This window comes from Melanaphis sacchari, unplaced genomic scaffold (genome assembly GCF_002803265.2).
Source record: "Melanaphis sacchari strain LSU unplaced genomic scaffold, SCAv2.0 Contig10_pilon_pilon, whole genome shotgun sequence".
In the NCBI taxonomy this organism is placed as follows: Eukaryota; Metazoa; Arthropoda; class Insecta; order Hemiptera; family Aphididae; genus Melanaphis; species Melanaphis sacchari.
This window is the reverse complement of record NW_020270420.1, coordinates 1457823-1472395: the sequence shown is the minus strand read 5'-3', so window position 1 is coordinate 1472395 and position 14573 is coordinate 1457823. Positions and strand designations below refer to the sequence as shown.

General features: G+C 24.5%; 1 protein-coding gene across 2 annotated transcripts in view; it reads left to right on the top strand.

Moving 5' to 3' along the window:
• Positions 1-14573, top strand: part of LOC112603607 (GTPase-activating Rap/Ran-GAP domain-like protein 3) — a 357206-nt gene that overhangs the window by 309162 nt on the left and 33471 nt on the right. For both annotated transcript variants that reach the window (XM_025352269.1, XM_025352271.1), the window contains 7 exons: positions 2620-2686; positions 2754-2856; positions 9610-9708; positions 9893-9996; positions 10174-10285; positions 10567-10719; positions 12507-12625. In XM_025352269.1, coding sequence (XP_025208054.1) covers positions 2620-2686; positions 2754-2856; positions 9610-9708; positions 9893-9996; positions 10174-10285; positions 10567-10719; positions 12507-12625 — 757 coding nt within the window. The remainder of the gene's footprint in view (positions 1-2619; positions 2687-2753; positions 2857-9609; positions 9709-9892; positions 9997-10173; positions 10286-10566; positions 10720-12506; positions 12626-14573) is intronic.

Sequence of the window (14573 nt, the reverse complement as noted above, 5' to 3'; positions counted from 1 at the left end):
ATAAAATATTGTTTTCCAAATGAAAATCGTGTTAGAAAAAATGTATCACAATAATAATAAAGTATAATAATATCATTGTCGTATCAGCGAGTAGTGTTCAATCATACGCTATGTGCACGGTATAAACATATACATACAAAAATATAATACTACTGGCCCATGTCATCGTCCATCGTATAAAATGGATGTTGTTATTACCATATTTTTTTTTTTTTTTACAATTCTCCGAGGTATATTAATGGATTGTTTTAACCCTGTCTACGATGTTGGGGTTAAATTTCCCATACGATACGCCACCGACTGAGGAAACCGGTCGAGCGCGCGGTAAAAACTAAGACGGATTACGCGAGCAATAAACGGACGTCGACGTGTTGATCGATCGGCCGGTGACGTTGAGGTCTAAGCAAGTTTATATATGTGTGTTGTGGTTATCGTACGCATTTTGCTCGGCGAAGTAAAGTCGGAAAGGATTGTATCGAAAGTTAAGTAATTGAATAGCGAAAACTACGACGACAACACGTGTTATCATTACCACAGTGATCGTTGGCGTCCGTTTTGCTGTATTTGTCGTATGATATTTCATACTGTTCATAAAAGTATGTAATATATTATAATATACCTACGGGGACACATCCACACAGTAGATATATTAAATTATTATTTTAATATTTTTTTTTTATACATATCACTATATAATATTAAGTCATCAAGAATGGAATTTTATTGCGATTTTATTATACTTTTTTAACGAATTAAAATATTACTACGTAAAGGAAAATATGTTTCTAGTTACATAAATTGAATTGTATACTGATTTGATGCAATTTTTATTTTTATTGACTTTCAAATTATTTTTTTTTTTTAGTAATTATAATAATATTAAAAGTTTTTATTAACTAGGTATATGTTATATTCTACACTGATGACATTTTATATTATTATTAAAAATATCTTGAATTTATATAAAAATATAATAATAATAAAAAAAAACATTATCATAAGATATAATATTATAAATTTTTACAAATAATATAATATAAAAATAACCGTGTAGTTTTCGCATTTTTAAGCTAAATAAAATACAATTTTCAGATATTTAAATGATTTCAATATTTTTTTGTTTTTGTGACTTTCGGAACGTTAACATTTTAACCTTAATAATAATATTAATATGGGTTTATACGTGTATATTTTACACATACAATGGCCATTGTACAAAAGAATATAATCACCAATAATAAATATAAGATATATGCAGTCATGTAGCTATCGATGTTATTGAGTTATTTGCGATACTAATTATTATTTTTTGTCGATTCTATCTTCAATAATTCGCTTAGGCACTTTTGCGAAAACCATCTACACCGATAACGGGTGTACAATGTATAATTGAAAAAGAAAATGTCAAATTTATTTATTTATTTGAAAAAAAAAATGAACTTTTTGTGTTTCATCATTGTACTATAATTAATTACAGACAGAAGTTTTGAAACAGCACAATATATAGCTTGAATATAATAATATAATTAGCAGACTGAAATAAGATACCAAACTTGATTATTTTAAAAACAGTGTAATAAAAAAATTTTTCATTGTTATTTCTTATATAATACCTATCTTCCTTCCTCCACCCAAAAAAAAAAAAAAAAACCACCACAATAAAGATTCCTTCATTAAATATAACGTAGTTATACACGATCTTACAGTGAAACGGAAAAATTAGAAATAACTCATAAAAATAAAAATAATGTATTTCTTTCATTATTATTAAATATAGAAAGTTGGTTATATTTCAGTTAGTTATTCAGTATACTAAAAAAAAAAATTATACTTACCACTATTTTATCAGCTCTAAATTACTACCAATACTATACTTTCTAGTTTTCATTTAGTTTATTCGAAAATTGAATTATAAAACTTGTATAATTTATAGTATAACTAATTAAAAAATACGCTTGTTTAAACAATTTAAGACTAAGTATAAAACAAATTATTTGTGATTATATGATAAAATACGATATCGTATGAAAGAATAAACATATAATATTTAATGGTATATATATCATCTTGCCAAAACATGTCTGTCTGCGCTCATAATGTTTCCAAACCAAGATTTATATAACGTGTATTATTTTTTTTCAAAATCATACTTATATTATTATTTCATAGCACAAATTTACGTTTTATTAAAATATGAATTTAACTAGAACCCCATCATCTAAGACATTCCAAAAAAGGAAAAAGATCAATGTCCGTCCCAGATAAGTAATAATAATTATGATATTACCTATAAATAAAAGTATAATCTAAGTTTAAAAAAAGTACTGTTAATTGAAAAGAACGAAATATTTTTAAATGTGCTGAAACTTGCTGTAAATAATACTAATGTACCGCAATAAAAATAACTTTGATAATCACTTTAAGAAAATACATAACATTTTACCCTGAATTTATAAACATTAAAATTAAGTTACATAAAAGGTGAAATCATGAAACAAGTAATATAAAATATGGTTTTGGAATATACCATATAATGATACAAATAAATATTATCCATGAGCGTAAAAATTTGTAGACATAAAATATATCATTAATCATTATGTATTTGTGTGGTTACAGCAACTTTCCAGCAATGGATAAGTTAGAAAAAGGTCCAAAGGAAATATTTTCTCCGGAAATTCAAAAGGTAATCGTAGTAAATGATTCGTATAATATTTAAAAATCGATGACCTCTTAAATTATTTTGTATGCAGGATTTGTTGCTTTTGGAAGAGCAAGAAGGATCAGTAAATTTCAAATTTGGCGTGTTGTACACCAAACCAAGCCAACTAACCGATGATGAGATGTTAAGCAACGGTAAGGATAATTTCAAATAACTTAAGCTCTTTTATAATAAAACATAAATTTGTCCCAGCATTGATTATTAAATCTATTTATCCAGAATTTATCATATGAATTATTTTTAACACGGCGTCTTAGATAAGCAATTTAGCTACACCACTGTCATACAGTTCCATTTTTTTCATGCATTTCAATCATAAATTAAAGTTTTACGAATTCACGAAACCCCAACTATAATATCAAAATGTTTTGATTTCATCAAACGTGATTTTGTATAGAGTTAATCCAATAATTTTTACATTTTTTACGGATCACTTAAAAACTATTATAAACTTTTTTAATTGGCTGTTTTTTCGTTGAATTACATGTTTTATTGTCAACACATTCAATTTATTTTTTAAGTTGATTGAATTTTTTTGAAATTGATATAAATATAAAACTAATATTGAGCAAAATATTATTATTAATTATAAGTTATTTAAAGTTTAAGCATACGTGGAGTAGTCAAGAAATGTAAAAGTTTTCTATCTCTGCTTACATTTACAAAAAATCGACTTTGGTGGTATAAACTTTAAAAATAATACCTTCTCAAGTATTAAAACGCCTCTTCTGGGCATTTTTTTATAATACAATCTGACATTAAATGAAATGATTTGCAACTATAGTTAAAATTTCGAAAGTATCAATAAAATATACATGAGTAAGAAAAAATAAAATAAATTGATTTTACTAAAATGAAATATGACATTTTACAAAGTTATTATTTCATAGCATTGCTGCTTTGACACACTTCGTTTACTAAATTTAATACGTGTAATATTCTACATATGTTTTTTTTTTTTTTCAATAACTTTGTTGAAATATTATATACATTAATGTGCATATACTTTAAATACATTATTATATAGATTCTGTATGTATGGACTCGTTATAAGCTCGACGTATACTTTTAATGGACTCGACACACGTGTGTCGGTCCGAAGTTACTTTCTAATAACAATATTATGCATATATTTTTTAAAAAAGTTTCTATTCACGTCGACAGCACTAAATAATAATTGACTTTTGATTTTTTTTTTTTTTTTACTTTCCAATATAATAATAGGTTTTTCAGTTTACAAAAAATTTAAATCAAAAAAAAAAATTATACATATTGTTATAAATAAGCATTATACTACTCTAGACTATTTCTAAAATGTTATTATTTTTCAACAAAATACAAATAACAATTTTTGTTGTTAATTTGAAAATAATTCAATAGGTACATTCATATTCAGAATACTGTACAATATCTTCGATAAGATATTTTACTACTAATATTTCTTGTTCATAAATAATATTAAATAAACTATAAGTTAATATATCTTATGTATAGATATGGTATTATAAATATAAATGGCTTAATGCTTAGAAATGTGACCGAATTAGTTTTCAACTACCTACTTAAAAGCTCATACAAAAATATTTTACTGAAAATAGTTTAAAAATGGATTAGAACCCGATGGTTTTATCTAAAGCCCTATAATTAAACTTTGGACAATTCAATTATGTCCTTTTTAATACCAATCAAAAACTTATTGAAGAAAGAAATAGTCTATCAAAAGTTTTATTCATTATATTTTATTTCAAAACGATATATTTAAAATAATTTAATTAACATTTATCATATCATAAACCCAAGCATAATATTATCTTGTTTTAACATATAAAATTAAAACTAGTGCTCTCAAATAGTATCAACAATTTATCCAGAAATGCCAGTAGCTGGATCAATAAACAATATTTTATTAATTTTACAATCAATTAACCAATTGATTCAAATAATTTTTAATTTATACTAATATATTTTTCAAGAATCTTTTATTGGTTATCTGTGAAATACGACTATGGAGTCACAGTCAATAAATTATGTTTAAAGTTATCTAAAATCTAAACTTATTATTCATGAATTGGTGGTATTAAATTATTATGAAAATTTGTTACTTAACATTAAAATATGTATTGAAATGAATGTGCATTTAATATATCAAAATAAAATATTAAGAATTTATGTTGTACATTAAGTAAAAAGTTATTTGGTTTTATAATAATAATAATAATACAATATGCTATATATATACCTACATATATATATTCTTGGAAACTTTGTTCTACAGTTCATGGACTATTTATAGGCTTTTCACCTACAAAACCATATACACACACGCCTTCTTTCTATATAATATACTGCGTTTCACTCAGTCCATTCACCAAGTACCATGTCTTTTTATAAATACAGTTGTCCAACTATCTGCGTTAGAGTCTTTCTCTTGACCTTTTCTCTCACCATTCATTTTGACCGTTGTTATTTTTGTCATAATATGACATATTGTTACAATTTTCGTCTTTAAATTTAAGACTGGGCTTTAGCAACGATTGTTTTTGTATTCGATTTTTTCGAAATATAAGAATCTTTTAAAACACGTCATTTCGATTTCAATAAAAAAAAAAAAAAAACAATATTCGTTATACTAATTGTTCGTTTCATTTTTATTTATTCCTGTTACAGAGCTGTTTATAATTAAAATATCATTTTAATCCACTTTTATATCTTATATATATTATAATATTGATTAATTTTCTTGGCCTTTAATAATTCAGCCATAGTCCATACTTATTATACAACTGTTACTCTGTTTAATATTTATTTTTAATGTATTATTTTCAATAATGTTCATATCAATAGAACTATTTAACATATATTCTACCTACGTTTTTCAGTTATGAGTGAATATTATATATATTCAAATCATGCACAATTTTTACTCATTCACCTAATAAAAATGTTGTTTAACCTGCAAAGACCAAAATACCTTAAGATTCATACAGCAATATATTAAAAGTTACAAAATTTATCAAAATAAAACTATTTTCATAAAAATTTAAAATAATAAAATAAAATAAATACTTCAACAACAATTTTGTTTTGTTCAAACAAAAAATGATTTAACAAATATTTACGTAGAACCTATAGTAAATTCTAATAACTTGATTCTACGTAGTACTGTCAGTACAAATGTTCTGCTCTATAAGTATATGTAATAATTGGCAATAACGTCGGACGATTGTGAAAAGCAATTGTTTGAATAATTTAAAAAAAATTAAAATATTTTTAAAAATTTAAACTGACATAGTATTTTGGAATATAAAAAATATACGAGTGTAAGATACATGTGATTTACTGGATTTTTCCAATAATCAAAAATTATCGTTTTTACAATTTAATCAAATAAAAAATATATTTTTATACATTCTATATGCTTTTTTTTCATTCTGTATCAAATTAAAACTGAGAACTTATTATCACAATTATGGTTTTTAGTAAAACGTCCAAAATCTACAAGTCTAATATTAATAATATTATTGACTAAGGTTTTATTGTAATTCTTGAAATAACAGTCATACATCAACTTAAAACTTGATAACTTAAATAGATTTATTATTTGGTTAATTATTTAGATATCTAATAGTATTGATGAGATACACTATAAAGTGTACTTATTAAGTTTAATATGTACCTGTAACTGACGATTTCGTAGAGTTTATACATTTTAATCTATTATATAAACATAAGAACAGAAATAATAATGTAAGACTAAATTAATTTAATTTATTTGTCATTGAACGTTATACGAAAATAATTTATGTTGCGCTTTAGTGGAATACAACTGAAAGTGCTTACTGCACTTAAGAATAATCCATTATTAAGCTATACGTATTATCAATTAAAATATATTGTTTAAGATTTATGTGGTTTTAATGGTACAAAGGAACTAAGGGTGAATAACTTGAACCAACTGTGATCTGTGATTTTAACACTATATTATTTATTAGAAATAGTGAGGGTTCCAACGTATTAAGTTAATATTATATTTTCAAATTGTTGTAAATATGACTCAAATGATACAACAGATTTTAGTACTTACTGTGATTATTCTATAAATTTTAATTATTAATTAACAAACTATGTTTCTTACATAATGTATAATATTAAAATTATGCTATATTTTTGAATAAAATTAAACGAATGTATTAAAAGTATACTTTTTGATAAACAAAATCTGTAATACTAAGGTTTATTATTTACCTCTTTAATAAATATGGGTTTATCAGTGACTTTTTTTATGTAAAAAAAATAAATAATTTTATCTTTTTTATTTTTAATATCTTTTAATATCTTCTTAATCATTACATTAAGACATAAATGTTTACTTACATATTTTTAATTATATTTCAAAATTTTATATTCGTAAAAAAATAACTGTTCTAATCGCTTTGGTTAACGTTTAATAAACATAGTTATTATGTTTTTGTATTTTTTGCTATAAAAATCATCAATAAATATCATGATTTATATTCTATACTATAAAAGTCTAAACCTCATTCAGTAATACTATTTCGGCACCGATAACTATAAAAAGTAATCGGAACGACATAGTTGGGAGATTAAAGGTAAATAGGTATATATTGTATACTTCTGAGAGTATGGCTTACACATTCTAACTCACGAAGTGTAAAAAATTCGATTTGACAATTATTTGGATGACAAAAAAATGATTATATTAAAGTGATAACTGGTAAGAAATTTAAAAAAAAAAGTAAATCATCATGTATTATTTGGTTCATACTCATATCACCGTCAAATAACGGGTAGAAAAAAAATAAAAATTAACTGATATGATAAAACACTGCTATAAGTGCTATTTTAAATAATATAAACCAATATTTTTTTTTATTAAAAAAAAAAAAAAAAAACTATGTAAAAAGAGATAAATGTGACGACGTCATAAAAATAAAACCTAGGATTTACAGATACTTTCACGTAATAAATTCAAACCCTCAAAAACGTAAGATTTCTGATCCTCTTTATATATTTATAATATATATTATATACACATAGATATTTTTCGCCCTTTAAAAGGACTTTTGAATGATATTCGTTCATTTTTGTGTCGTTAACCCTTCTGTGATTGTTTACCCGACCATATTCGCTCCTAAACATTCATAAAAATATCCATTGAAATTCAAACTTCGTGTTATTGGTATTTTCTCGTCAGCAAAAATGAGACTCTTATTCAAGTGTCAATAAAACAAAAAAATAAATAAATACAGAGAAAAACTTCATCATTATAATTGTTGCTATACTAAAATACTCGTTTTTATCACGGTCAGTGAATGCCAAAGCATTCTACAGTAAAAATGTTATTTTTATGCACTGTAGAATTTATCTTCCAATATTTTAACTGTGATCGTTTCTATTAAAATAATATACGTACTTATATGTAAATAATGTTTATACAAGAATTTCTCATATTATAATACACATGTACATAAAAATAAAGTATACATTTTTATTCAATAAACTGATTATACAACTTTGTACATTAACATTGAAATTCGATGAACATAGTTTAATGTAATTTATTAAAATCAATGTTTATACCTACTTTATTCATACAAGCATAAATAGAATACATGGTACGAAAATTCAAAACGACGCATTTTGATAAATATCTTCGATGGTAATATTTTAATATCATCATGAAGCATTTCTCCTGAGGATTATGTATTCAATATCACATTTTTGTGTATTTAAGGTGTATGCACATATAAAGAGGTAAAGGAAATTCAATGAAATGAAATCATCCCCCATCCATGCATTTGTATGTAAATAACAGTCCAAAGTGTAGATATTTTAGAAAACAAATTCCAAGATATTTGAAATATTCTCCTCGATAATTCACATATTTTTAATTATTATATATTTTAAATTTAATTTAACGAATAAAAATATACACTTACTAACCCGTGTTATACATAAAGTTTTACGTAACGATGCGTTCTCGTATATATATCCCCCCTAAAAATATACCACTCATATATAATTTAATTACACATAAATTATCATTTTTATGATAAATAATTTAAGTATAATATAAATAAATAAATTATACGTACACCCAAATATGAGGATGTAAACAAAAAAGACATAAAATATTTTAAGTTAACTTTACAAAAAATTTAACTAAAATTATACAAACATTTAAACTCTAAAATAGAATGTCAAATGATTGGTTCATAGCTAGGCATTAGCATCATTAACGCTTTATATATACCAAAGTTAACCACCAGTAGACTAAAATTCGATTGAAAGTTTGTTCACTATCAATCGCTAAAAACAACGTGCAGAAACATTAATAACTGCGGGTAATCGTATATACAACGAATTTAATTTTAAATTTAATTAGTGAATTTATTTACGTATAAGCAACACTTAATCACTTGAATTGAGGTCCAAATATTATTTTTGGGTAAATAATTTGCATTATTTTTTTATTTAGTTTCTAGTTTATGCGGAGAGTGGAAGAACCATTATTTAAAATATTGCTATTGTTTTCAATTTTTATATCACTACTCAATGAAACTGATGATCCATTTTAAATTAAATTAGATATTATATTCATCTATTCATCAAACTGTCATATTTTTACTGACTAACGATAATAATCAATTAATTTAATTGAATTCTATAATTTATTTTAATCTAGTCACTTTTTCAGTGTCACCCGCCATTTTTTCATATACAATTTTATTGAATATATAGCTTGTCTACACCAGTTTATAATGTGTAATCCAATTTAGAATAATATTTGTAATGTCTATACACATTTATTATAGGTAATGTATTATAAATTAATATATAATATAATCATAATATTTTTTTCGTAGAAAATGGCAGCGAGGAATTCAATCAGTTCATATCGTTATTGGGCAATCGAGTACGTCTAAAAGGATGGGATAAATACCGAGGAGGATTGGACGTAAAAGGTAAATGTGTGCAATATCCTTCTATGTGTATTTTTCATGGTTCTTAAATTCTAAAATATATACTTGCACTTTACTCACCCGCGGAAGTCAAAATAATTTCCACAGCTTATTTTTATTATTGTTTTTCATGATTATGTATCTACATTACGGTATATTAGAATATAATATATAATTTTATAAATAGGCGATATGACGGGCGAATATTCGGTGTACACGATTTACGAAGGACATGAAATCATGTTTCACGTATCCACGATGTTGCCGTATTCGAAGGACAACCGACAGCAGGTAAACATGATAATTTAATATTATGGTACCTATACCACGACAACTGAATGAGCGTGAAGTAAAAACACAAGAAAATAAAACAAATATACATAAGAAATAAACACTATAAACACTACTGCTACTTCCCCATGTATTATAATCATATTATAATGGTTGTCATCCTGTCAATTTGAACAGGTGGAACGCAAACGTCACATTGGAAACGACATTGTCAACATTGTGTACGTGGACGGGGGTGCGACACAAATGTCTCAATTCAACCCCGCGTTTATCAAGTCACAGTTTACACGTATCCTTTAAAAATATTAATCGTTATAAACTAACTATCTACGTCCTTGGCGATACAAATCATATTAAAACTAAGGTTTTATGTCATTATAATAATATACCTTCATATTTATAAAAAAAAATAAATGTTATCAAGCAAATATTTTTTTGTTTTAATTTTATTCCACTTCTTACATATGTATAAAATATTATCTGTATAACTCATAAAAAAACACACACACACAATATACAGATATTGATTTGTCTTCAAACCAAATATTTTCCTATAAATATTTTCTCCAGATGTTTTTGCGTTAGTTGCATATGATTCGTCGGACAACAGCTATAAACTGGTGGTTTACTCCGAAGAATCTGTACCACTATTCGGTCCATCGCTACCGTGTCCTCCGGTCTTTAAAGTGCCTCAAGAGTTCAGGGAATTTCTCATTGTCAAAAGTAAGCAATAATTGTTTTTTGACTGCTAAAAAAAATTCAACATGATCACTGTTTTTCTCTGTACATATTTTATAAAGTGACACAAGTTTCTATAAATATTCAGGGTAACAAGACAAGTAATTTCTACAGAACCTGTCGTAACTTCAATGGTGACTTCATTTTCACTTCTAAAAAGTTATTTTTCAAGAAAATATTTCCTGCTGAAAAAAATCTGATTTTTATTAATTTTTTTTTTATTTTCCAAAATTAAAAACTTTTCTAAACAAAAATCATTCAGAAGTGAAACAAAGTCTCTATAAAAATTATCAATTAATTCCGCAAAAATATTCTTTTACCGACAGAGTTCAAAGAAACTTGTGCCACACTACAAAAAATGTATTTAATTTGAAGAACAATGATTATATGTAGAAAATTAGTTAAGTACAGTTAATTCTGATTTAAAGAAATACAATTTTTTTTTTTTGCATTGGAAAATTTACCATTGGATATCCCTAGTTTATTAGCTATCTAATAATATATTTTATCAAATTGTTTGTTTTTATAATTTAAATTTTTTTATATTATTCTTGCATCCCTTGATATTCTATAAACATATTGCTTACATCTAAAACTATGATAAGAATATAATATTCAAATAGGTGATTTTATTGTATTTAGTATACATATAATGTATACTTTACCGTATTCAAATCCAAAATTATTACCATAAAGGCATAAACGATAAAAATGTCGTGTTGATCTTACATACTGGTATATATAAAAATGTTAATACAAACTGCAGCATGACTTTTCGAGAACAGTTTTAGTATTCTTATACGTTATTTAAAATACAAATTCTCCGATAAATAAAAATGTTAAGTGAAATATACTGTTGGAAGCATTAAGATTTTTTTTTATGTTATGATATTTGCATTGGTAATATTTTACGACCATAAAATTATATTATTATCTTGATCTAACGACAATGAGATAACAAATAACTAAAGACATTTATCGTGATTTTTATACTGTTATTTAATTTACATGATTATAGTTTTGTAATATATAAACATTTTCGACGTATTAAATTAATATTATATTATATATTACTGATAGAATTTGTTTGATAATGCAAATAGTGTGTACATTAGTTAATTATAAATATTATAATATAAATATCTATTTAGTTTATGTTATTATTATTTAAAAATTATCAATACATTTTTTAAATTATTTTCTTGATTTATATTAAACTTCTTTTACAATACTGCATAAATGATGTACAAATTAAAATAACATAAATATATACTCATAACACTGAAATTGACAAAAAAAGAAAAAATGAATTCCACAATATTCTTCAATAATTTACATTGTATAGATTAAATTTCAGATATTCAAATACAATTAAAGTAGTTTTAATTTTTTCTATTCGTTCTCTTTGAGTTTTAAATAGGAAATTTAATATTTTTCACACCACTGTCGATAAAATCAACACACTCGGATGATTGAAAAATATATACCAATGAAGATCTACAGCGAATACTATAATATTTACACAAATACGTATAACAAATTACATTGGTTTCTTAGTAGTTATAGTACATATTCAATTTTTGTTTGGTAATAGAAATCTCTTATGAAAAATATAAATATATTATATATTTAATCATTTAATAATTAATTCAATAGAAAACTAAAATCACATTTTATATACAATAATTATTAATTTTATCACAATATCTGTTATTGCGATAAAAATTCCACTAACAGTGAATTTTCATTTTATTCATATATTTTTATTTCAGTGATAAATGGTGAAAAAGCCACGTTCAATACGCCGACATTTGCAAAAAAACGAGAACGAACACTTGACATGCTCATTAAAGACCTGTACTCAGACTACATATCGGATTCTAGTAAAGGGGTAAATTTTTGATATACCTATTATAATTGATATAATTGATACTTATATATGAGTGTCATAAGTATGCTATTCAATTTTTTGCGTAAACATCACCGACTCCAATTATTTCTACAGTTAAGGAATGATCAATAATAGTTATATAGCCAATCGATTACATAAACATAACTATTGTGATATATATATATATATATATATATATAATTACAGATTATTTTCTAGTTTAAGTAAGTTAATAGTTGCAGTATCAGTTGCAACCGTTTTTGTAAAATAAAAATAACTGTTAATTAAAGTTGAAAATGTCTGTAAAATGTCCATATCCTATTTTTTATATTTACTTAACACAAATATACAAGCACATTTTTATTATCATAACAGTTATGTCAACTAGAGTTATTATTAAATATATATTTAATAACTGATTTTTTTCATAATATTAAAATAAAATAATCTTATCTGGCCCTCAATACTATACTACAATCTAATAAATTGATATTATTTAAGAACATTTTTATAAAAGTATACTACTTTAAAACGGATTAACGCTATTACAAAACTAATACAATTTGCACTCTTCTATCCAAACTTAAAATAATATTCTATTGCTTTTACAAATAAGTTCATAAATAATATTTATATATAAATAAATTATAATACATATTATTTATACAAAAATATTTTACATGAAATAATAATTGAATATTTTTGTAGGTTCCTGATACTACTGTAATATAAGTAATAGAAACATTTTATCACGCTAAATATGGTTAATAATATATCCAATAATGAGGTAAAGTGATTACAAATTTATATTTGGGCTATATACACCATTTTCTGCCACATATACTGTGGCGTCTTCTGTCACCAGTATATCCACTCTCTTAATTTAAAACAATATGAAACTAGAAGTTTGCATTTTTATTATTTCGGCATGCATTCGCTAAAACATAAGCTCGCTGATGTATCACATCCATCGTGTATAGCTACTCTATTATAAAACAATGGACTTGGAATTGGACGAAAAACGCCGAGTATAGTGCCGGCCTTAAAGTGCACCACTCGTCAACGTTTACCAGTCGTGCGATGAAATATTTTACGCGAGCGTTGTCGATATTTTGGTCGGTCAAATTGATATTTTCATTATAACCACTACGATGAAATAACATCGAATATTGTATATAGACATAACAAAATTCGTGGAACATTTGGACTGTTTGCCAGCAAATGAACCTCTAACGAATGTGTTACCAAGTTACCCTAGTACTAAATATTATAAAATATATTAAATATAATAATTGTACATTGAATTATTCATCTACTGTAGTAGTGGTATCAAATATATGTACATTTAGTATTTAGTATATGTATTTATAGAGTGATTCACCACGCATGGTTATTCTACTTTTTTTTTTTATAATGCAATTATTCAATATCTGATTACTGAAGTTATTAAATATACTTGGAGATCGTATTTTAAAATTCTCAAGATTTTTGTACTACTAACAAAGTTTCTTATATAAATACAAAGTCTGTTTTTCATATCAGAAAAACTCACAAACCCCTCTTTTCTGTTATAGTTTCCTAATTTAGTGAATAATTTCTAAAAACATTGATGTGTCAATTCAGACAAATATTTTTTGAGTTACTTAAAATTAACTTAATTTACTGAGGATATATATGTAAAAGTTTTATGGTGGTTGATTTGAAAGATGTGAGCTCTAAGGTGATTTGAAAAATTTGAAATTAATATTACTCAATTTAAAACCTTAAGATTTTTAAAAACCTTATATTTTGTAAAAATAATCACAATACATAAGTACTAAACTTATAAAAATTATATAGGTAGTATTTTTAATCCATGATATTATCCCTAACTTATATTTTTGTACTATCCTTATTAAAATGTATGTTTCTTATTTGAAAAATAGGGCTATGCATTGAAACGGAATAC